This window comes from Amblyomma maculatum, chromosome 4 (assembly GCF_055883805.1).
Source record: "Amblyomma maculatum isolate TAMU_Amacu chromosome 4, ASM5588380v1, whole genome shotgun sequence".
NCBI lineage: Eukaryota > Metazoa > Arthropoda > Arachnida > Ixodida > Ixodidae > Amblyomma > Amblyomma maculatum.
Window position 1 is genome coordinate 7,978,101 of NC_139347.1, and position 22,927 is coordinate 8,001,027.

Consider the following 22,927-nt stretch of genomic DNA (forward strand, 5'->3'; position numbering starts at 1 on the left):
GCGTAGGGAAAAGTTCACTAGACCCAGGAACTCGTGGGGCTTGCGTAGGGTAGTGGGTGCTGGGAAGTCTAACAACTTGAATGTGGGAAGAAAATGGACGAATTTTCTGCGCCGAGAAGTGGTGGCTCAGGAACTCATCTCAGAAGAGCCTAAAACATCATTTCTGGGCGTTGACGATCAAGCTAAATTCTTGGAAGCGTTGAGAGAGTTTTCGAAGGTGACGCTCGTGATCTTGTGGAGTATAACTCGCGACCAGGATATCGTCGATGTAGGCAAACACAGCCGGAATTCGCGTGTCACTTCAGTAATAAATCTCTGGAACGTTTGAGCTGTGTTGCGTAACCCAAATTACATGCGCACGTACTCAAACGGGCCGAAGGGCGTAGTGATGGCCGTCTTCGGGATATCAGAGGGCTCAACAAAGATTTGACGGTAGGTTTTTACAAGGTTCACTTTACTAAAGACCTTGCATATGTCCAGATGTCCAGTGAAGTCTTGGATGTGTGGAAATGAATAGCTGTCGTGGACCGTGTGAGCGTTGAGAGCCCTCTAGTCGCCGCACGGAAGCCAGTCGCTCGGTTCTTTCTTAGGCCCCAGATGAAGCGGTGAGGCCCGAGTGCTGGACGAAGGGTGAATATTACCCAGCTGAAGCATGTGGTCGAATTCCCATTTAATGATCGCCAGACGCTCACCAAAGAGGCGGTGTGGACGAGCTGCAACGGGTTGACCAAGCGTCACAATGTGGTGGTTGATACCATGCTTTGGTGGCTGGTGGAGATTCAAGGCCTCGTGACCTCGGGAAAGTCTGCGAGGACTTGGGCGTGCGGCCATAACAGGATTAGCATGCAGATGCCAGTGAAAGCGACCGCCGATATAACGCCAGTGATAAAAAGGCGCTTCGTGCTGTCGGTGAGACTATGGCGACGCATGCTGACGTCCAGATCAAAACGCGTCCGGAAGTCGGATCCGAGGATGGGTTGAGGGACGTCGGCGATGATGGAGAAACATGCGCAGCAGGCCAAGGTCCAGAGAGAGGAACCGAAGACCATACGTGGGGATGGAGGTTGAGTTGGCCGCACCGAGAGTCCAGGTGACTTAGAAGTACGCTCAGCCTTGGCGGGCGGCAGAACGCTGACTGCGGAACCAGAGGAAGCGCAGGTCGGTAATGCTGTCCATCACTACGAAAAGGCGGCCAGGGTGAAGGGCGAGGTCACATGCTGCCGTCAGCGATCTCTCAGCGCGTTTCCCGACCACTTGCATGGTGGAGTGCATTGGCGGGCGCGGCATTAAAAGATGCGGTGATACCAGAAAATAAGCTGACTGCGAGGACTGGAAGAGAGTGAACCTCTCGGCGAAGACGAACGGCGGCGAGGACTTGAGGAGAACCCGTGCTGGGCATGAGACGAAGTATGAATTAAGGGCATCAAGAGAAGCGGCCGGCAGGTCGACCCGGGTCTCTAACCGGGTGGACTCTGGTGGAGAGGAAATTGTAGCGACGGAAGGAGAAGTCGCGTCATGGACTCGATCAGCTAACTGGGCGAGGCGGTCAAAGGTCAAGTCTCCCACAACAGCCAAGACGAGGCGGGTGGACTGCGGCAAGCGCTGCAGGAAAAGTTCTATCAACAGTGCACCGCGAGTCGGCGTTGCTTACGCCCTAGAGTTGCCGCATGCTAGTAAGTAGCTGGGAAGGGCGGCGGTCTCCCAGCTCTTCGTAGGAGAGCAGCTGCTGGAGGGGCGCAGTCTCGGACGCCGTGGTGCGTTCCAAAATTCGCTGCTTAGGTCGCTGGTACGGAGTATCGCCCAAGGGTCTAAAGGAGGAGATCCGCCACCTCTTGAGCCACCTCAGTAGGCAGGTTGGAAAGTAAGTGACGAAACCGAGATGCCTCCAAGGTGGCGTGGTTCAGATGGAAGATGCTTCCACCTGGGAGAACCAGACCTGCGAGTGCTTGCTCCAGAATGTCGGAAAGCAGAGCTGGATAGTTGCGACGTCCCGTGGGTGCAAGGTAGCATCAGGTGGAAGGTCGCCGGAGGGCGGTAGGTTGCTGGGCCGGTCATCTAATAAGCCGGAGTGTAGAGAATTTACGGGGTCGCAGCGGAACAAAGCGACCAGCGTGGCGGGCTTCCCGAACAGCCCGTGCCGTGCATGCGCACCGAGCATGCGCCGTTCAATTTTTATGCGAAGCATATTACTAGAGCTACGCCTCAGCTCCTCGAGCGCGCCGGTGTCGCCACCATTGACCTTTCATGACCTACCACGCGATGCGTGACGTCACGACAGAGGAGAGACCGGGCTGCATCTCGCGCCGTCGAGCGCGGCGTCGCCACCAAGGAGAACCACGTGATGCGTGACGTCACGACAGAGGAGAGACCGGGCTGCATTCGTTCCGACGCAAGCGAGCGCTATTGCGACCGCTTCAGCCGTGTCTATGTTTCTGCTTCGGATACTTTGGGAATGCCCTAAGTCTCCGGGCGCTAGGGACAACATTAAAAGTAGAGAAGTCTGGGTAACCCTGCTGCGAAGCGACGTCCCCGCTGACCAGCAGAAAGCCGTGCGCCTGGCAGCTGAGGCAGCGAATAACCAATGTGTATTCGCCAGTCCTTAGTCGCGGAGGTTCCAGCCCCCGTTCCTCAGGCCTGCGTGCCAGGAGCGGGGAGTAGGGGGCCTCCTAAATCGGTGGAAATTAAAGTTTTAATCAATCAATCAATCAGACCGGGCTGCATCTCGCGCCGTCGAGCGCGGCGTCGCTACCAAGGAGTACCTCGTGATGCGTGACGTCAGAGCAGAGGAGAGATGGGCCGCCGGCTCGCGCGGTCGAGCGCGGCGTCGCTACCAAGGAGTACCACGTGATGCGTGACGTCAGAGCAGAGGATAGATGGGCAGCCGGCTCGCGCGGTCGAGCGCGGCGTCGCTACCAATGCGCTTCCCACTTCTACCGTTAGGTGCGCTGTAGTGAACACGTGATGCCGGAGCGGCGGTATATAAGGGGGGTGCGTCTGCTTCTGCTAGACACACACGGGGTTGAGATGCCTCCTGAAGACAGGGCTGCCCGTTGGAATGAGAAGCGAAAGCTGCGGCGTGCTACAGAGACCGATGAAGAGCGTGAAGAACGTCTAGCCAAGCGGCGTGCTAACTTGTACATTGCAGCCAAGTTATAAATAGCCGGGTTTTCTGCGTAACACCTCCCCCGTTCGTCGGTCATCTTCAGTTTGAACCAATTGTGCATCTGTGTATTGGGTATGTCATTGGTAGCGGTATCGTTTGCAGGCAGTTTCATCTTTCTTCTCATAATGGCATTCTTATAGCGAGGCACGCGCTCGTATGCACTACCTATCGTTTCCTCGTCTAGGTAACAAAACAAATTGCGTGATTCGGTTTTGAACAGTTTTCGTAAGGACCGCTTTATGGGCTTCGGTGGTGTAATTAAAGGACCACCGTGGCGGTGATATGGCTCGAAGGGTATACATGACGTGACCTCACGACCATGCCTAGTGAAGACGAAACGACCGTTGCTGCATGTCAAGCCAGCTGGACATGGGTAGTTTACGGGGAGGCATTCCCATATGACCGTGCTGTTGCTGAAAAATTCATAATCGTTGATCCCTTCAGCACGTCGATGTTCTAAGAGCTTTTGGTACGCGTACATATTCACGTAGTGGTAATTTATCAACGTCGGCCCGGGGTTCGTCATGTTCGTTGTGTGTCGGTAACACAGTTATACTACCGTATTTTCGAGATGAACGAGTCATGCTATTGCCGAGTTTAACCAAGGAAAACCGTGGATTTCCGAGTTTAACCAAGGAAAAACCGTGCATTTCCACCACCAATATGCTTCGCATCTGACTAGGCTTAACCTTAGCTAAGCCTCAGCATTTTTTTCTTCTTTCGCCCGCTGGTAACGCCGATCATAGCGCCTCCGCTTTACAGCGTCCCTGTACGCTACACATTTACAACAGACAGAGAAAACAACTAATAATATCACGAGAAATTCACAGCTATAAAAAATGTCAGTTGATATAAATACAGGAAAATAGACGTTAATCATCTAAACACATTCATAACGAGCCTATGTCCAGCGTGTCACTTGGCCCTGAAGAAAAGTAGGACTAAAAACGCTCAAATGTTTGCGCGCAGAAAGTATGCGTTTATGTTTTTTTAATGCTTGCAGTGACGGAATTTCTGTAATGATATTGCCTCACCCATTGCCCAGTTTTATTTGTGCAATAAATGAAACCAATGTAGCCACTCAGCATAGTGAATAAAAATAACCAACAATAGAGATGCAATCCTGAATATAATAAGACCAATGAGTAGTGACATGGAGATATTTCGGATCCATCGTTATAAAATCGCTATGTTTAGGTTTGTGGGACGAAATAATACCAAGGGGCTGCTAAACGTTTGGAATCTTTGAAATACAGAATTTGTAAAAACGCAGAAAGGCGTAGAACGCTGAGCGTCCTAGCGATAGCCAAATAAAAAAAAAATAAAAGAAGAGAATGACCGAAGCCCTTCTTTGACTCCATATTACGGAAGCAATGGGGAAGCGATAGAAAGTTCGGCGGCGAATAAAAGAACGATGTGAGTGGATCCTAACCTACCACAAAGCTCGCCACACCTAACAGCGGCTTTAACGCAAACCTGAAATTTTCAAAAATAAAAATGTAGCATTTAAATTCGCCGTTACTAGCGTTCTTTAGAACCACGCATTAAGCGTACACAGGTCCTCTAACATGGTAGTGAACACGTCAGCGTTATGTAACACAGCTTAGAGTAGTTAACCTTTGAACGCTGAAACGGATAAAGACGTTGTTATCAGAGGCGGGAAATCCATAGAGTTGATGGCTATTCGAATGGAAACACGACAGGTATGGATGATTACCACAGAATTTACTTCAATACGTGACAAAAAGGCGTAAATGAAAACCAAAGCCTAACGAAACAACGCAAGTGCTTGTGAACGGTTTGAACGTTGAACGCAGACAAAGCAAGATAATGATGAATCGAGCGAAGCCCGTGCTTCGCGCTAATCCTAGAACTGGAATGGAAACATGTCGGATGTTTCTTTGGGCGAGCTCAGCGGCTTTTTCTGCTGTGTCTTTATCAGTAAGGACGCAATAGCCTGGTAGCCAATGGCATCAGGTGCTTCGTTTACCGACAACGAAGTGGCTAATTTATGTGACTTCACAAACCAAGTGGGGACGAATGGTTGAAATTCTCTATTTTTGCGAATAATTAACGAATCACAAAGTTATTCCAAACAGCCAAATATGTTCTGAAGTTTTCAAATACTTTTCGCATAACTGCCACGAAGTGAGAATAAGACACAATGTATAGTTTCGGCAGTTTTCTTTGATGACTGTTTCGTTAAGAGTGCTCACCTCTGATGTCGTGCTGTCACGAATACTCTGTGCTAGTTAGAGAGTTCAACACCGCGCCACCATCCAGTCGAATTGTAGCTTTCGTAATGCTCATGCGTGGCCTACAATGTTGGGTGATGCTACAATGCTCAGGCAGGTTCAGGAAACCCTAATTCCATGCACTAACTCAGAGGAATGGCTGATGATAAGGCGTCTCTCTTTCACTCTCTATGTCTTATACCGAGACATGGTTCTAGATTAATTACTGTCGTTATAAGAAACAGAAGGTTATTTTCCTCCACGGGCAACGAGAGATCATAGAATTAATATACTGGCGCAATACTGTGCAGTCCAAAATGGCCGGAGATCACTCTTCTCCTGACAGCTAGTTCGCACCTTATATACCGCACAGCGGACACGAACGCTTCGTTGTTTCGAATGGCAGTCTGTTTCGGGTGTATACTCAAAAAGTAACAAATATCAGCAAAAGTTTCTATTTGCATTTGGCTTAGTACTATCACTATTCGATTAGTATTCGATTCAGGTTTACCAAACGTACCTGCATTTAATTTCGCAACAGAACTGTGCCATTCATGATCGGATCAGTTTTGAGGATGTGCCGTTCTTACACCTCCGCTCTGTAGCATTTGCTTGTGCAACGCTAGCAGCGGGTTTTGTGATTGGTTACTCTACAAGGTTAAAATTTCGATGATATTTCTTTTTTCATCAATTTTTGCTAATATACGAGAAACGCGATGTTCGAATAAGTATTGTGAGCCCTTCACGGATTTTCTTTCATTTGTACATCTTCTTCTTTCATTTATACATACCATCGTCATCGTCCCGCGGCGCCGGCTCTGGCACGCGCCTGGTTTTTTTTTTTTTTTTTCGAAAGGTTTGCCACAATGCATAAGTTGAGAAAGGGGGAATGGGATGCAGGAGATAGAAAGTTAAAAGGAGTGAAGTCCAGTTGCGCTTAGGTATTCGCAGAGGTTGGCAGTGTAGCGATTGTCCATTGTCCACTTCTCATAATCACAATCGGGATTCCACCTCAGGCCCACCTTCATGAGTATCCGTTGTCTAATGTGAGTCGTTGATGGACACGTCCACAACAAGTGACGCACATCGCAGACGTCAGGTGCAGTGTCACAGTGAGGGCATCTGTCAGTCACTGGCAGATCTTCATCCCGCCATCGATGTCGTACAGATGGGGTCAGAGCCGCCCCTGCCCGAATCCGGCGCACTGTTACCTCCTCCTGCCGAGTAAGACTACGGGGGAGAGGGTGCGAACACGGAGGAATGAGAGCGCGTGTTCGCTGGCGAAGAACTTGAGAATCGGAAACGTGGGACAGGAACGGATCTGGGGAAGAGGGGAAGGTGGTGGATCGCCTGATGTATTTGTGTGCGTCATAGCATCCGCTTGAATATTATGTGGATTGCGAGCATGGCCGCGAATCCAGTGTATGCGCACAGGACATGGGTACTTTGAACAGAGCAAATGAATGGACTTTTTATTTGGAATGTGCGTCGAACGGCCTTAAAGGGACACTAAAGACATCCAAAGATGCCATGAAAATCTAATAAACTACATTTGGTGACACTGTCGCCGCATATCCGGCAGCAAAAAATCGAATAATTGCTGATATATTGCGATAAGAAGTTGAGGTTTTTTCTTGTTCCCGCCAGTTGAATTCAAACTGTGCCCTCCGACTACGTAGTCCGAGTTGAGTGACGCACACTATGACGTAAGCGGAGACTCCGTGATAGCTAGCGAGCCGGCGCGGCCCGCGGCGTCGCATCCCTCAAGGGCCAACATGGCAACAGCGTACTCGCAATGACGGCCACAGCCGAAATAAATAAAACGATGAAGAGAGTAATTTACCGAGCGATGGGCCCATAAAGGAAGAAAAAAAAAAAACATGGAGCGCTTGTAATGCACAATACTTTACATGTTTTTCAAGCTTTTGCGCTCCTTCTTGCACTGTGTATAAACAAACCGAGCCCTCGGTCATCGCAACGCTTCCCGACATGTTTACATAAAATAAGATTTAGTTACCAGCAAAATAGTGTCCTCGTTGCTGCGCTTGTCAGTTTTGAAGCTTCGTCACACTTTTTTCCTTCAAGGTTTGTGCTACAGCTCCGTGTTCAGCGAAAATTACGTCCACGGTAGCAGAGCATGACCGAAGTGCCGACGCCACTAAATTTGCCAGCGCTGTGAAATTCCACATGTTAAAATGGATCCAGTGCACAATATAGTGCGTATAGGCATCCAGAACATTAGTTGCAAGTCGTGAGAGCAGGCAGCATGCGCCGAAGGTCAAGAAGCTGTAATTTTTAGGCCGGCAGCAGAAACATTTTATTGTAAATGTGGCCATGACGTTAAGACCGGAAATATTTCCAGCGACCTTGGCTTCTGGCACGGGGCGTGGACATCAACGCCTGACTTTTTTTGCCAACGTAACATGGGTTACAACACCCGTGAAGTATTTGGGCGTACCTCTAGAATTCTATGAAGACAGCAAGCCATTTTGGCGCGCCCAAGTTCAGGAAATACGGGAGAAGGCTGACAAATGGAAAGGAGTGCCGCTGTCTATCTTTGCACGAGCTACTGTGTGTAATCTATTTTTTGTTGCCAAGGTGTGGTAGGTCATGCAAGCACTTCATTGTTCTAGGTTGAGTGTTCAAAAGCTGCACCGAATCTTTGCTGTGTTTGTATGGGCATCAAGCTGGGAGAGATGTAGTCGGGATAACCTGTCCCGGCCAATTAAAGACAGAGGTCTCGGGCTTGCTCACTTATTTGTGCGCCAGCTTGTAAACAGATTTATTTTCTTTCGCGACGTTACCGACCCCTTTTTGCGCACTGTGTGCCAAGCGAGGCTCGCGCGGGCGTTGCCCAATTTCGTTGTTGCTACGGAAAGCATGCCAGGGCGTCTTTCTAGTTTGTTCAAAGAGGTTGTCAGCAGTGTTCGAATTCTGTCAGCTCGCTTCTCGACAGAATACTTAAGTTCAGTGAAAAAGAAGAACCTGTATAAAGCTGTTTGTGACGACTTCTTCCCTGTTCCTGTGTACAGAGCCTTGTATAGCGGCCGTCTAGGTCAAGACGTACTGAAGCGTGTCAAAAGAATGCCAGCTTCTCCTGGGGTAAAGACGTTTTTCTTTAAGTTACATACAGGAACATTATCGGTACAAACGTTTTTTTAAAGCAAGGGCTTTTATCTGCCATGGGGTTCACTTTGCTTAATATGTAAACAGCCAGAGACAATAGACCACGTATTTCTGCACTGTTGGGAGGGCGTCTATTTTTGGGATGTGCTGCAACGAACTGTTAAAAAAGAATTACCATTAGACTCATACGGGATTAGATTCCAGCCAACTGAAAATAATGATGGGATTCCACTTGATACGGTTATGCTAATAGGCCTACACAGTCTATGGCGGTCCAGAATGGCGGGTTTTCACTGTGACCCTGACGCCCACCCTGCAAGGCTCTACTTTCGCGAGAGTATACACGCATTGGTTGAAATGCACAAATTGAAAACCACTGTGCCAGACTGGATTTCAAGAGTCGAACCACTATGCGAGCTGAAGGAATTTTAACTTGACAAAGGCAACTCGTATGAGCCTGCCGGCTTCTGTATTAAGTGTCATGCTTGTGGTAACCGCTCTGCTGTGAGCATTCTGTTTGTAGCGCGTTTTTGTTGGTTTTGTTTTGTGTTGCTGATGACCGGCAATAAAAAAAAAAAAAGCGGCGTAGTCGAGCGGTTAGCGTCGAACGTTCCGGATCCAGCAGTGGAGAGTTCGAATCTCACCGCTTCTGGTTTTGTTTTTCTACAAATCAATTTGTTTTTACTTTTTGTAATGTATTTCTGGTGCTCGTTATCTTTAGTTTTTACTTTTTACCCGAGGCCCTTTTTTTCCCGGGTGACAAGCGCAATATATCGACGCTCTCCTTGGTATGAGCGGAAAGTATGCCCCTTTTGTTTACGACGCCTGCAAATAGCACGTTGAAGGTCTTGTTGACGCAGCATATGTTGGTCAGATGTGCCATGATTTAATGAACAATTGAATGATAATGCGTTTTCCTTCGGTACTTAGCATATGTATGCTTTTTGTGGCGTACGTGGCTGCAGTCGAGCGGTCAGGTCGCAGTCGAAGCGGCGACGGCGGCGATATGTTGGCGCAGAAGTGTGAACGAAGGAGCGTGTCGGCGGCAGCGGATTTCACTCGCTCGCGCCTCCGAATGCTCAAATGGGAACCAGCAAGGCGCATCTGCTGCTCCAAGCTCGTAATTCAGGCGCTGCAGGTCTAAACAAACTATCCGAGTGCGCACGAAATGCCTGAGCCGAAACATAACCAAAACTGAAGTGGGCGCCTGTGGCGCCTCCAAGTATATTTTTGTATTTGCCGTGCAACATTTACGTTGTCTTTTCGCCGTCGTTTACGTATGATAAAAGCGTGTTATTATATTCGAGACAAAACCTACGACCGCATTCAAACGGGCAACGTAATTCGCATTTGTCAGCCTCCGTGATCCCTAGCGCGTCACGTGATTTGTAGTTGCGCTTTTCGGCTATGGCGGCGATACCTGTATTTCTGTTCTTCCTCTTTACTACCTTATAACAGCTCTGTTTTCAGTAAGAGTGGATTTTTTGTAATCAGGAATAGGCATTCTATCGATGCAAGCCCACTTCAGTTTTCTCTTTAGTGTCCCTTTAAGCTGTTTAAGGGCAGGGAGAGAGTCTGTGTAAAGATGAACTGTATTGAATGTAGGAACTGGCTGAAGGGAATATATGGCATTGTAAATGCCTTGAAGTTCCAGTGCCAGAGGGGTGCACGTATCCGCGGTATATGTCACGTGAGTGTTGAGATGCGGATGAGAGGGACTATACACAGAAGTAACTCCTCGCTCTGCAGTATGTGATGCATCGGTATATAATATGCACCCTTCAGGCAGATATGCGGATGATACCGACGGGGAAGTAGTGGGGCTGGCAGTACGACCATGGAGGTAGTGTCTTTAAACGATGGAGTTGTAAAGACTGTTTGCGAGCTCTGTTTGCCATCCGCTGATGAATGAGTTCACTGAGCGTATTTAGCTGGGCGTACTCCTGAAGTACTGGTATGGGTGTTAGGCGGGGAAGGCATGTTATTGCACGCATAGCCTCACGATTGATGGCCTCAAGGGAGTCCCACTGTCTGCGGGTGAGACGTTGAAACTGTGCCTGGTAGATTATACGCGGCTGGAGGATAGAGCCTGGGTTCACCATCTCATTAAACGCTGACACGGCATACCTTGCCTTGCCGTCACGACTTTACCGTCTCGACCTGGCCTCCTTTCACAAGTGGTGAAGGTGAAATTCGATCCCCTTGTTGCTTTGTGCCCTGCCTCTCGCTGGAGCTACGTTCCGGTCGCCGTTTGGCAACAGCTACCATCGCCCTGTCAACCGAGAGCAGTACCGATCCGATCGGACCCTCTACCTCGGCTACACCGCCGCCTCCAACTGTGCCCCCACGACAACGAGATCCGCCGCTGTTCGCTGGTAGTCGCGATGAAGACGTGGACGACTGGCTCGACACTTATGAACGCTGCAGTGCCTACAACCGATGGGATGATGCTTTAAAATTCCTCAACGTTTCTTTCTACCTTATTGAGGTTGCCAGGAATTGGTTCATCATCCGCGAGCCCCACACCACTAACTGGCCCACCTTCAAGCAGCAGTTTCGACAGTACTTCGCCGACCCGGCTGTTCGGACTAAGACTGAGTTCGGGCTGTTCGGCTGCTCGGACTGGTCCCCTACCTCTCTCCGATGGGCGTAATCATTGGATTATAACAGCTGTCGACCACCTTACACACTACGCTAAGACAGCCCCTGTACCGACTGGTTCCGCTGAAGGGGCAGCTAATTTCTTTTTGCGATCAATTGTATTGCGTCATGGCGCTCCTCGGGTGCTCCTAAGTGACCGCGGGATGGCCTTCTTATCGACAGCCGTTGCCGAAATTCTTCATGCGTCATCTACCCTCCATAAGACAACCTCAAGCTACCACCCCCAGTCTAACGGTTTGACTGAGCGATTTTATGGCATCCTATCGGAAATGATATCCATGAACATCACACCGGATTATCAAAATTGGGACACTATTCTACCATTCCTCACATTTGCTTATAATACAGCAGAACAGCGGACTACCGGTTACTCTCCATTTTTCCTCGTTTTTGGCGTCCCCCCCCTACAATTCTCGACATTCCCTTCTTCTCTACGCCCGACTACTCCTCATCGGTACCACAGTTCTTATCCCGTGCGGCCAGATGCCGTCATCTTGCCCGCCTCAAAACAGAAGCGTGCCAGGAAGACCGCAAAAGTTGCTACAATTCGAAGCATCGCGTGGTCTCTTTTCGTCCTGGTGACGAAGTACTGCTCTATACACCACTGCTCACCCCTGGCCTGTCCCGGGTTCAATCCCCGGATCAGGACGAATTTTTCTTTAACTACGGAGTTGCTGAGGAAGCTGTATAGCTTTCCTTTGTAGCCATGTGGCTGCGCTTGGGTAGATGTCAATCAGTAATTACTCCCTAAAGTTAAATTGGTTCACAGGAAGGGAAAGGCGCAGGAACTGTCACACTTGCTCTGTGGACACCCGAACCGCGCCGTAAGGGGAGGGAGGAAGGTGGGAATGAAAGTGGAAAGAGAGAAAGAGGAGCCGTAGCGGAGGGCTACGGAGTAATTTCGACCGCCTGGGGATCTTTAACGTGCGCTGACATCGCACAGCACACGGACGCCACTTCGTTTCGCCTCCATCGAAACGCAGCCGCCGCGGTCGGGTTCGAACCCGGGAACTCCGGCACAGTAGTCGGGCGTCTTACCACTGCACCACCCCGGCGGGGCGAGTAATTACTCCCTCATTAAGAAAATTAGTGACAAGAAAATTCGTGAAAGGAAAACCAGTTATAAGAAAAGCAGCGATAAGAACCTTAGCGATAACAAATTAGTGATAAGAAAATTAGTTACACGGAAGTGTTACGATAAAAAAAAAATCGGTGATGAGGATGCTCTCGTGTTTCTCCAATGCAGTTACCGCAGTGATCTCAAAGGTTTTTTGCTCAAGTTGTGTGGCAGTTCTGTGGGGTCAAACGTCCCCTGAAGTGTCTCTTGTCTTTCTGGCACAAGGGCACTTCTTTTAACAGCAATGAACAAACAAGCGGCCGTACTCAAAATTGTGTATGTAGAACGAATCATATCACCGTAAAAAACATAGAAGCAGCAGAACTTAAACAACGGAATCATCAGGCAAAATTTCTAGTGGAAAATTAGCGTTTAAATGCTGGATTGTCATATTAGTGTTTGGATTGCCGCGCTGGTTTGAAGACTGCCGTTCAACTACCACCGTAGCCAGAATATGCCTCTTTTTCGTAACGCTGACGTATGGGTCAGGGTCCTTAAATGGAGAAACCTACTTAATCATGTAGATATGTTAAGCGCGTAATTAGTCTACAGATGCATGCATTGCAACAGAGAAACTCCTCAAGGCGTTAGCACAGCCTCACTATCCCTTGGAGTTTAGGTAACATTTTTTTACTCTAATTTTTAAATTTGATGCTGTTTAATCATTTTTGAATTTCTCCTAGGTTTTCTTTTCCGAAGAGATGAGAGTTTATTTTAGGATTTCATCTTGGTGTAGGGACATGGAATTCTTAGTGAATGGGAAACGAAGGTATATCATGTGCGCATTATTCTGCATTTGCAATAATGTGGGCAGGTGTTTTTTTTTTTTTGCACATGCACACAAAAGTAAAAAAAAAAAAAAGAATTACACCATCAATGGCTATACTATGCCTACACTAATGTTTCATGCTTCCAGATAGGTTATATGCACTACCCGCTCAAGTTTTGTTTTCGACAATAACGGCATAATGCAACGACTCATAAAGAAGTAGAAATCGCTACATCGGCTACATCGGCTGCTGTACGAAATAATCTCTGCGGCGTACTCTTAATGCTACAGCACAAGGCGCTAAAAAGGGACGGTACTGCGCGCAATTTGTGGATGCCACAAGACCACACTGTCACCAAGCTGCGCATGCAACTGTATACGATGTGCTAAATCTCCCTATTGTTGTACCGTTGCAGTGGTTTCTTTCGGCTTCTTTCTGTTCTCTCATTCCAAGCTCGCTGGCGCAGCAGAAATCAAGGCAAAATAAACAAAAGGCGCGAGAAGGGAATAATTCAACCAAAATGCTGTCCTGCGCAGCGGTGGAACTCTCCGACGCACCGCTGCCATCTTTCAAAGTTTCGTGCCATCGTCATGCTGCATCTTGGCGTGTTTGCCAGGGCGACAGTTCGGCGGCGGGCCCAGAGCCGGACGCATCCCTCGCATTTTTCCCTTCCGGTTCTGCGCAGCGAAGGCAGAAAATGCATAAATTACGCCCGGCTATCTCCGAAAGCGGACAGTTGTTTTTTGATCATCCCTTTACAAACACTTTACGCGGTTTTATGCATTACGCTCGGTGTTCCTTTTTGTTTCGCTGCGCTGCTTACGAATACGCTGTTGAATGTCCGCGAAAAACTATATAATCGTGAAATATGGACGGAACAGAAAGACAGAGGCGAAACTGTGGTCGCTCCCCTTAAATTCTTCATCTTTTTGTTTTTGCCTTTCCGAGGCATCGCTCTATCTCGCCCATTCGGCACGAGTGTTTCTTTGTCCCACTTACTCTTTCTATTACTTTTCTGCTGGCCTTCTCGCGGTGGTTGGGACAGCTGCAGCGCGCATCGCCCTCGAGCATTTCGGGCGTTGGGCGCGCGCCGTAAATATTTGAAATGCCCGCAGACCAGCCCATTCGTCAGACGGTGCTCCCGACTTTGAAATTGCCCGTCCGAACCAGCTCTCCCCAGATGGCGCGCAACACGGCCGCGTTGTCAGGCGCGGAGCAGAGAGGGCACCGTACGACTTAGGTGTAGAAAAGCCGGCGCGTAGAAATGTTCTCGGGCAAAGAGATGCCTTTCGAAGCGCCATCACAGTAATTAACTCCGCGCCCTTCTAATCAAGAGTGCGATGCCAGCCGTCGCGCTGCCTGTTTACTCAGCGCATTTCTCTTCCAACTGGAAATACACCTGAATGAAGACGAGACCAAGAAGCGAGGGAAGAAAAGAGGTCACCAGCTTGGAAGGGCGCCATGCATTCACGAAGCCCCGATTGGGATCTGAATTGCTGAATAGAACCTTTTGTCTCTATGAAAACTGCTGAAACTTTCCAGTGTCACTGTAAAAAGGTCGCACAGAATGCATTTGCACTTTGCTCCCGGTGACGCATCTTTCGCGCTGTTTGCGCTAATGTTAAAGACAACTAAAACTTAGCTCAAACACCCTGTTCTAAGGCTGTGCCTAAGTGAAGCCAAAGCCTAAACATCAGCGGCTTCTGCGTTTTCAGCGTGTTCGTATGAGTAACTGCAGGCTATGTAAGAGTCATGTACAACGAATGAAATGATGTATCAAAGTAGCCAGCGCTTTTCAGGGTTTCAAAAGCTAGCATTTCAGTGTCAGTAATAAGAGGATAATTACGCGAATTACGTGGCACCGTCTGGCGTAGAGCCAACAGTCTATCTAGAACTAACGCATTTTCATTGGTGACCTCTTTACTAACTTTGTATCTGTTAAAACAAAACTTGCGGAATAAATTTACTTGCACTCAGCGACAACTTTCTGTGGCTAAAGCAACAAGGCCTACACGCACCAGCTCACTGTGCAGCACATATTACAGGGAACCTGCACTGGTTAGGTGGCGCTGTATTTGTTCCGCAGCGCGTCTAAAAAATGCTGCTGCTATCCGTTTGGTTCGCGATAAACGACCGAACAGATTCATCACTGTTATAGATACGCATGTGACAGATAACGTCCTTTGCCTAGACGCTCTCATTGTAGCCCACTTATGTGAAACACGCCTTGCAAAGCTTCCTCAGAGCGTGAAATCTGATCCCTGTAAGCCCATACAGGTGCTGTGAAAACGCCCTACGAAAGCGCCTTAAAAGTATTTGCTGTACTCGCTACGATATGTGTTACGGCGCGTCGATCGACATTGCAAACTTCATTGCGAACTTTCGCTGATCATGCTCTGGAATGTCATAGTATTCTGGAATTATTTAGGAAATTTTTAAAATGAAAACTATACTTCGCCACTGGAAAGTACTGAGTTAGCACAGTACATTACAGTGCAGAGTTAGTACAGTTAGTACAGAGTTAGTACAAGCGCAAAGAACAGGACAAACTCGGAGACGACGACGAGACGACGTGCCACTTCCAACTGGAGTGGCACGTCGTCCCGGTGTCTTTTTCGTTGTCCTATTCTCCGCGCCCTTGAATATTTAGGAATGCACCGGAACTAACTTGCCTAACAGCAAGTTCGCTTGAAATAGCTTCATACTTGGTACGTCGCCCTCTGCATTAGGGAGCAAACCTCGGTTCCTGCCCTATATACGGATGCCAGGTGGCATATAGGGATCTATGTAGAGCATTTTTTTATGGAATTGTATAATAAATGTTCCGGATGCCATTAGCCCCCATCTTCCAAGAGATTTTGAACGAGCCAAACAACATCGATAAGGACCAGCCACTACCATGCTCCAGTTATGAGGCTACCAGAAAGAAAGAAACAGCGTATGACAAAATAAAGTTCACTTAGCAAGCAAACTCCATTAGCTCATTTATTTTAGTGTCGCCTGTCAATCCACATTCATCACATCCTTTCAAACATTTCAAACTATGAGCCTAGTCTTTTTCATACTTTAATCATTTCGAGAATAAACACTTCCATTTAAACAAATGCTTCCCACCATCGCTACTAGCACAGCACTCTTTACATCTATGACGCCTGCTTTTTAAAACACAGAAAAGGTATAACTCCTGCATAATTTCTACGTAAGAGCACGCTTTATTTAACCGATTACATGGTCTAAAATGCGCTTAAGCAGCTGCCAAATGGCGCTAAAAATTATATGCGTTTTGATTGCCGCATACGAGCATATAAGCTTTACATAATGCTGCTTATAAGAGCCGGTAATGTCATGTTAGGAGCACTATTGCGATAGGTTTTCAGCACCAAAGCTCTGCTATGACAAAAAACGCTTTCATTCTAGTCCCAACGTTTGTTGTAATGGCGAGGATTACAGATACGGATTTCATTCGGTTTGAGGAGACCCATAAATAGTGGCGTTGGTTCAGGAGAGCCTAGTACACTTCCTGCCGACGGGACCTCCTTGTGCAGTTTATCTATGCTGTGTTGTATTTGAGAAAACAATTAACTGGATTCTGATTCGAAAAGAGCTTCCGACGAAACAGTTTCATTCCATGGTAATAAATATTCCTCGCTGCACTGTAATAAAATGAGAAAAGATCCATAATATAAATTACTATTTGCAGGAGGTGACGTTTCCGCACAGTTGCAGACAACTAGCTGGGCGTGCGCTAAAGTATTCATTCACACCGAAAGAAGAACTCGCTCAGCCTGAGCAGAAAAAAAGAAAGAATAAAACTTTTGCTCTGGAGCGTGGTCTAATCCCAAGGCCAGAGACGAAAAGGAACCGCATGGTTGCCACAAAAGGTAGAGTAGAGCGCTGCACGGCCACTCACCCATGACGCTGACGTAGAGCTCCCCGGAGGCCGGCTTCCCCGAGGGTCCCGTGGCAACGCACCTGTAGCTGCCTTCGTCTCCGCTCCGCTCCACCCGGTGCACGGAGAGAGTGCCGTTCCGGAACACGTTCTGACGCTTGCTCTGCGGAAGCTTGGAGTCCCCTGCGGTGCCATGCACGTGTGAATAACAGTCGGAGCGTAAAAAAAAGTAAAAAAAAAAGTAGAGAGAAATGCACTGCACTCTTGCGGTAGAGTAAATTCAGCCTCTTTGGTGCGTGCGTGCGTGTGTGTGTGTGTGTGTGTGTGTGTGTGTGTGTGTGTGTGTGTGTGTACGTGCGTGCGTGCGGGCGCGCGTGTTCATATTACGCCGCGACGCTGGAATTAGCTGCGCATGTAAGCTTTGTAGCGTATACTGCACAAGAAGGCAGCGGCAAATGTTCCTCAAAGGAAGCACACCAACTCGCCCAAAAACTGGCATTGTCGAACCCCTTCAACCAACGGAGTCTACCGGTATTCATGACGTTGTGATTAACCCCACTTCACGCGAGAGAGAGAGAGAGTAAACTTTAATTGGTTAACGGAATTGTGTGTGGTTTCCTCAGTCCAGAATACCATTGGTTTAGGCTATCTCCCGGGCCTTGGTGAGCAGGCTGCGCTGCTCAGAGAGACCCGTGTGGGCCAGCTCTGCCTCCCACTCCGCTTGGCTGAGTGCGCGAGCTTTATATCTCTTTAACCAGTCAGGTCTGCGGCATGATCAGAAGAATAGCAAACAGGAACGGAGGGTTAAAGGAGAAGGACGCGATCAGAATAGTAACGGCGATGATAGTCCCCCGCTGGACCTATAGCTTCTCGTACCACAACGTCACCAGAAAGGAATCACAGAAAATTAATGCGCAGTTTCGGAAAGCTTATAAACTAGCACTCGGATTACCAAGTCATGCTGAGGCTTTTATGGGAATGGGCATCTCGGCCACCTACGAAGAACACAAAGAGGCAACCTTGGTCTGCCATGAACGCAGACTAGAACAAAGTCGGACTGGTAGACACCTAATGAACATCATGGGACGACCCATTGATGAGAAAACTAACCCCCCAAGAGAAACACTGACTCCCGAAAGCAGAGCTGAATACCAGGTCCTTCTAATCCCCCAAAACGTGGACCCCTTACACAACAGCGAAAGACGACAAGCGAGAAGTCGCCACATACAAAACAACGTCATCAGAAACAATAGCGACATACTCGATGTAGACACCAGACCACATCTGGGAAGAAAAGCGGCGGTAGCCACCACAGTCGACCACACCGGAAGAGAGGTGACCCCACTTCGCGAAAGCACTGGCATGCATTCACCTGCGATTTAAAGCTAGGGGACTTACAGCTGCGTCATGAGAAACAGTAGACGCTAGTTGGAGTGCCTTCCTTGAAGGACACTCGTCGCTATGTTCTTACATAATGTACGACTGTTGTTAATGGCTTTTCGTGGACCCTTTGCAGCAGCCAGGTTCTGTAACAAGTCACGGGGTGTGGGCTTCGAAGCTGCTCTGAAGAGTCAGTGTTTTTCGGGTCCAAGCTGTGCAGTGCCGACCAATCGTGCGCGTAACTCTGCTGTGATGTGGACGGCAAGCAGTACGCATACTATCGGCAGCAAGAAGTTAAGGATTGTGAGTGTGCTAAACAAATGCAGATTTTGGATCATCCTTGAACTAAGTTTCAAGAGCGTTAGCCATCGTGCGCAACCACTTCGATTTTGGTTCGCTTCCGCGCTAGGTAAGTGTTTCGGCAACGGGATTGCATGGCTTCTCTTTGTTCGATGGTCTCGGAGGCTTGTCTGGCACGGCTGCGGTCTCTGTCTTTAGGGAGAGGCTTATGTGTATGGCGTATTTACTTACGTTAAATGAAGCAGCGGCACAGATAGAACTTAATGAAGGCGACGATGTTCAATGCATAGCGCGAGAGTGTTTTACAGTTGGAACGTGATGAAGACATTTACTGCACAGCGCGGAGAGTACGTATGCTGCAGTTTTACGTAAGGCGTGGTCGGCTGCGGCGACAGTGCAGGTCTCTCGTGCCTGGACGCGAATATGAAGGCGACGATGTTTGCTGCACAGATCGAGATAAAGACGACGATGTTTGATGTGCAGCGAGCGCAAGATGAAACAACATGCGGTGCACTAAAGCCCCTCAATACACGAGTACGCGGTGCCATCTGTGGAATGCATGAAGTATTAGTGATTTGTGTAACGCGAAACTCGCAAATGAACGAAGTTAAACGAACGCTCTAAAATAGTTTCCTATCGGTGCTGTCACATTATCGTTTCACCTGAGGTGTCTCAAGGTATAATGGGGCCTCTATGTTCCACCCGCTAGTAATAACATTGGCGCGCAAGGTAGAGCTAAGATAAATTTATTATTATTGTTTTTTTTTTTAGAAGGCCCATCGCGTAAACTTCTGCTGCCAATTTTACAGTCGAGGACAGAAGAATATAGACCGCGCTTCGGTGACCAAAGTCTTCCGATGCGTTATCCAGTGAAATATAATTGACGTACATGCGCATGCAAGTAACATTTACTCTCGCCCTAGCACATAAACGCAGAGCACAATTATATTGCTCTCACTTAGGACGACAGAAAAGTTTGAACGCGGAGGCATGATCGACACTATTCTCTCCGCAACACCTGTAGCTCGGCATTTAGAGGGGTAGTTTCGCACAGTGTATGTGCAACTAATGTCCGCAGAACGTTCGACCTCTGTCCTTCGCCGGTTTTCCCTGGCCCTTAAAGCTTACGTGCGTCCTGTGATGCATGGTCGATTAATTTTGCCGCCCATCTGACGTTTTAAAAAAGTATCTTCGCTGTATTCTGTAAATTTCCAAGTGGCTCTAATACGGCTGTTTAAAGTGCACTTTTAGCACATTCGCCTTTTTTCGTAATATAGTCGAGGACGGAGCAAAAAAACTTTTAAAGGGCACATTTATTTCATCATCACTTGTTGTTTTGGTAACGGAAGCTAAATGGAAGCTTGGACTCTTTTGAATGCCAGCCCATGCACATTTGCGCCCTGTGGACGACAGCCCAGCTGCACTGGCTGGTAATTAATCAGGGTGGAGTGAACGACAAAAAAAAAAAGAGGGACCGTATGATTCCGCAAAAAACAAACAAACAAACAAACAAACAAACAAACAAACAAACAAACAAACAAACAAACAAACAAACAAACAAACAAACAAACAAACAAACAAACAAACAACAACATACTATTGGTCATGCGAAAGCATTTGAATCTTTACTGTCCATCTACATTTAGGTACTTTCCGACCTAATTTTGGCGATGAGCTTCACATATTCCAGGAGTGGGCCAATTCAATTTTTTCGGTTGGCAGAGTATATTAGTCAGACCGCCTCTCACCTTTAATGCACCATAAGATGGCAATGCGATAGAGACGTGTTTGGATCCACTGCACGGATGGAAGTTGATGAATATGATGACCATTCAAAGCACAGCTCGAGAGAGTAGCAGTAAAACGCGGGGTGATCGGATTCCGACCGCGGCGGCTACGTTTCGATGGAGGCGAAACGAAGTGGCGTCCGTGTGCTGTGCGATGTCAACGCACGTTAAAGATCTCCAGGTGGTCGAAATTACTCCCTGGCCCTCTACTACCGGCTCCCCTTTCTCTTTTTCTACTTTCACTCCCACCTTCCTCTCTTCCCTTACGGTCAGATACAGTGCCTTTTCCTTCCTGTGAACCAATTATTAATATTATTATCGGATGCGACGATTCCTACAACGTTCTTTACTCGCACCCCACGAGAAATGCCTGGGTTCGAATCCGCTCTAATTGTTTTCTCCCCTGAGCTCGGCTGAGGCTTCACACAAGGTTCGTGGTTGGGTGCCACCGTAGTCGGTATGCTCTCGCACTAAATGAAATTCCTTAGCCGTTGTTGTGCCTCCCAGTAGGCTGCTGCAGCCGTAAAGCACTTCCAAAAAAGATGGGTTTTTGAAAATGTCTGTGGTACACCGAGTTTCCCGAATTCCACGCTCCCTCTGCACATCCTGTTCTTGTTGCGGTAGAAATAGAGGGAGGGAGAAGGCGGACGACATCGACAACTACAGTGATTGCCCGAGTCGCCATATACAGCCGTCGCTGTATTAGAGAACAGAAACAGAAACCAGGGAGCTTCGATTCCGAAACAACGCTTCGCTCTGCAATTAAAACGGTCCTCCTCTCTTTGGTAAACCAGGCTATGATTACAGTGTACATGGTGGGGCCCGAAAAGACGTAACTGTCGCGCGCTGAGCACACATGCAGGCCGAATAATGGCACATTTTGTGGACTGCTTCACACCCATACTGCCCCTCCGGCGAATTTTTCGCCTTCATGCAGTGGAGCCATTCTCGTCTATTTCTGATAATTCGATAAACAAATCTATAAGGAACTGTTAAATACGATTTCAGTTCATACGTAGATATGATGTGTTGCTGTGGAGAGGTTACCAATTTATATCTGATCGCAGTGCTTAGATCATACTAGCCGCGTGAAACGCAACAGCCTGATGCTTGTTAATGTCTTGACTGGATGTCATTGTTAGGACGTAAATAAGCATATCTCATCAAAATAATTTCAAGAATATTGCCAAAGGCAACAAGAATGCTAGAGAAGAGGAAATTGGCTATAGTTCTGGTTTTGAATTCTTGAAGGTGTATCCCTTTTTGGAAGTTTTGTGATTGTGGTAATATGGTACTTGATCACAATGTAATGCAAAATGTACCCACAATAAACAAGTACTGATTTCTTAAAGCTTGCATACATTATTTCGAATCTCCGTGGTCTTTTAGCATCCAATAAATTTTGGCAGTTGAGGCAGACTGCTAGGTAAACAGTCATCAACCAGGTTATCTGGAACAGTCCCTTGCTTTTGTGCTGATAAACGTTGGGCATCTGAGTGCGAGTAGAGCGAAATGTTGTCACAAGAACTGAAAGTGTTTACTAAAAGCGAAAAGTATTTGAGTTTAGCGGAAAATGATTGAATAGTACTGTTACGTGCCTAGTACGCCCAGGTGGGAGCGGGGGGGGGGGGGGGGGGGGAGGGTAGAGGCATTGACTAAAGCAGGACCGCGACGAAGCCTACAAACGTCCTTCTGCCCTTGTTCTTTTTCCTCTACCGATCCGTCCAACCGTTCATCTTTTTCTTCCGTCGACGTCTTGCGAACACGCGTGACATTTCCGTCCTCGAAGCCCGTCGGGCGAGTTAAATAGGACCTCTGGGATGAAATCGCTTGAGACGGGTTCCATGCACCACCTGAACCTCGCGTGACCGTCGACCACTTGCAGTTAGGCGCCCCGCTGGGGTGGCGCAGTGGTTACAGCGCTCGACTACTGTGCCCAAGGACGCGGGATCGAATCCAGGACTCGGCGGCCGCTTTCCTGTGGAGGTGAAAAGCAAGACGCCCGTGTGCTGTGCGATGTCAGCGCACGTTAAAGAACCGCAGGTGGTCGAAATTTCCCCACTCCTCCACTACGGCGTCTCTCATAGCCTGAGTCGCTTTGGGACGTTAAACCCCACAAACCAAACAAACCAAGCTTACATTTAGGCGTGCTGTAGCGTAATTCAGGGCGCTTATACAGTCTAACACAACAAACGGTCCAGTGCAGTGTAACAGCAGTTTTTGAAAAAGGCCACGCTTACGTGGAGGTGTTCAAAACCACCACGGCCGGTCTCGAGAGAGAGAGTGCGCTTCTCTTCTCTTAAGGCCTCTCCACCTCCCGCCTCTGTCGCCATCGCCTCACTTCTGCGCCTCTGCCGTTCACGCGCGAGGGAAACCTGCGCTCGCTCTTCGCTCCGCCCGCATCAGCTGCAACCCGCAGGTCCTGACATTTCAACCCTTATGGTTTATACAATGACGCCGTATTCAGCGTCTAAGATTTATCTTGTATGATGAATAAAAT

At 48.2% G+C, this 22,927-nt stretch overlaps 1 protein-coding gene across 1 annotated transcript in view; it reads right to left on the reverse strand.

The window, feature by feature from the left end:
- LOC146190255 (cell adhesion molecule Dscam1-like) overlaps positions 1-22,927 on the reverse strand; it is a 367,337-nt gene that overhangs the window by 114,405 nt on the left and 230,005 nt on the right. Inside the window, exon 8 of the mRNA XM_084599756.1 lies at positions 16,982-17,143. Within this exon, the coding sequence (XP_084455882.1) occupies positions 16,982-17,143 (162 nt within the window). The remainder of the gene's footprint in view (positions 1-16,981; positions 17,144-22,927) is intronic.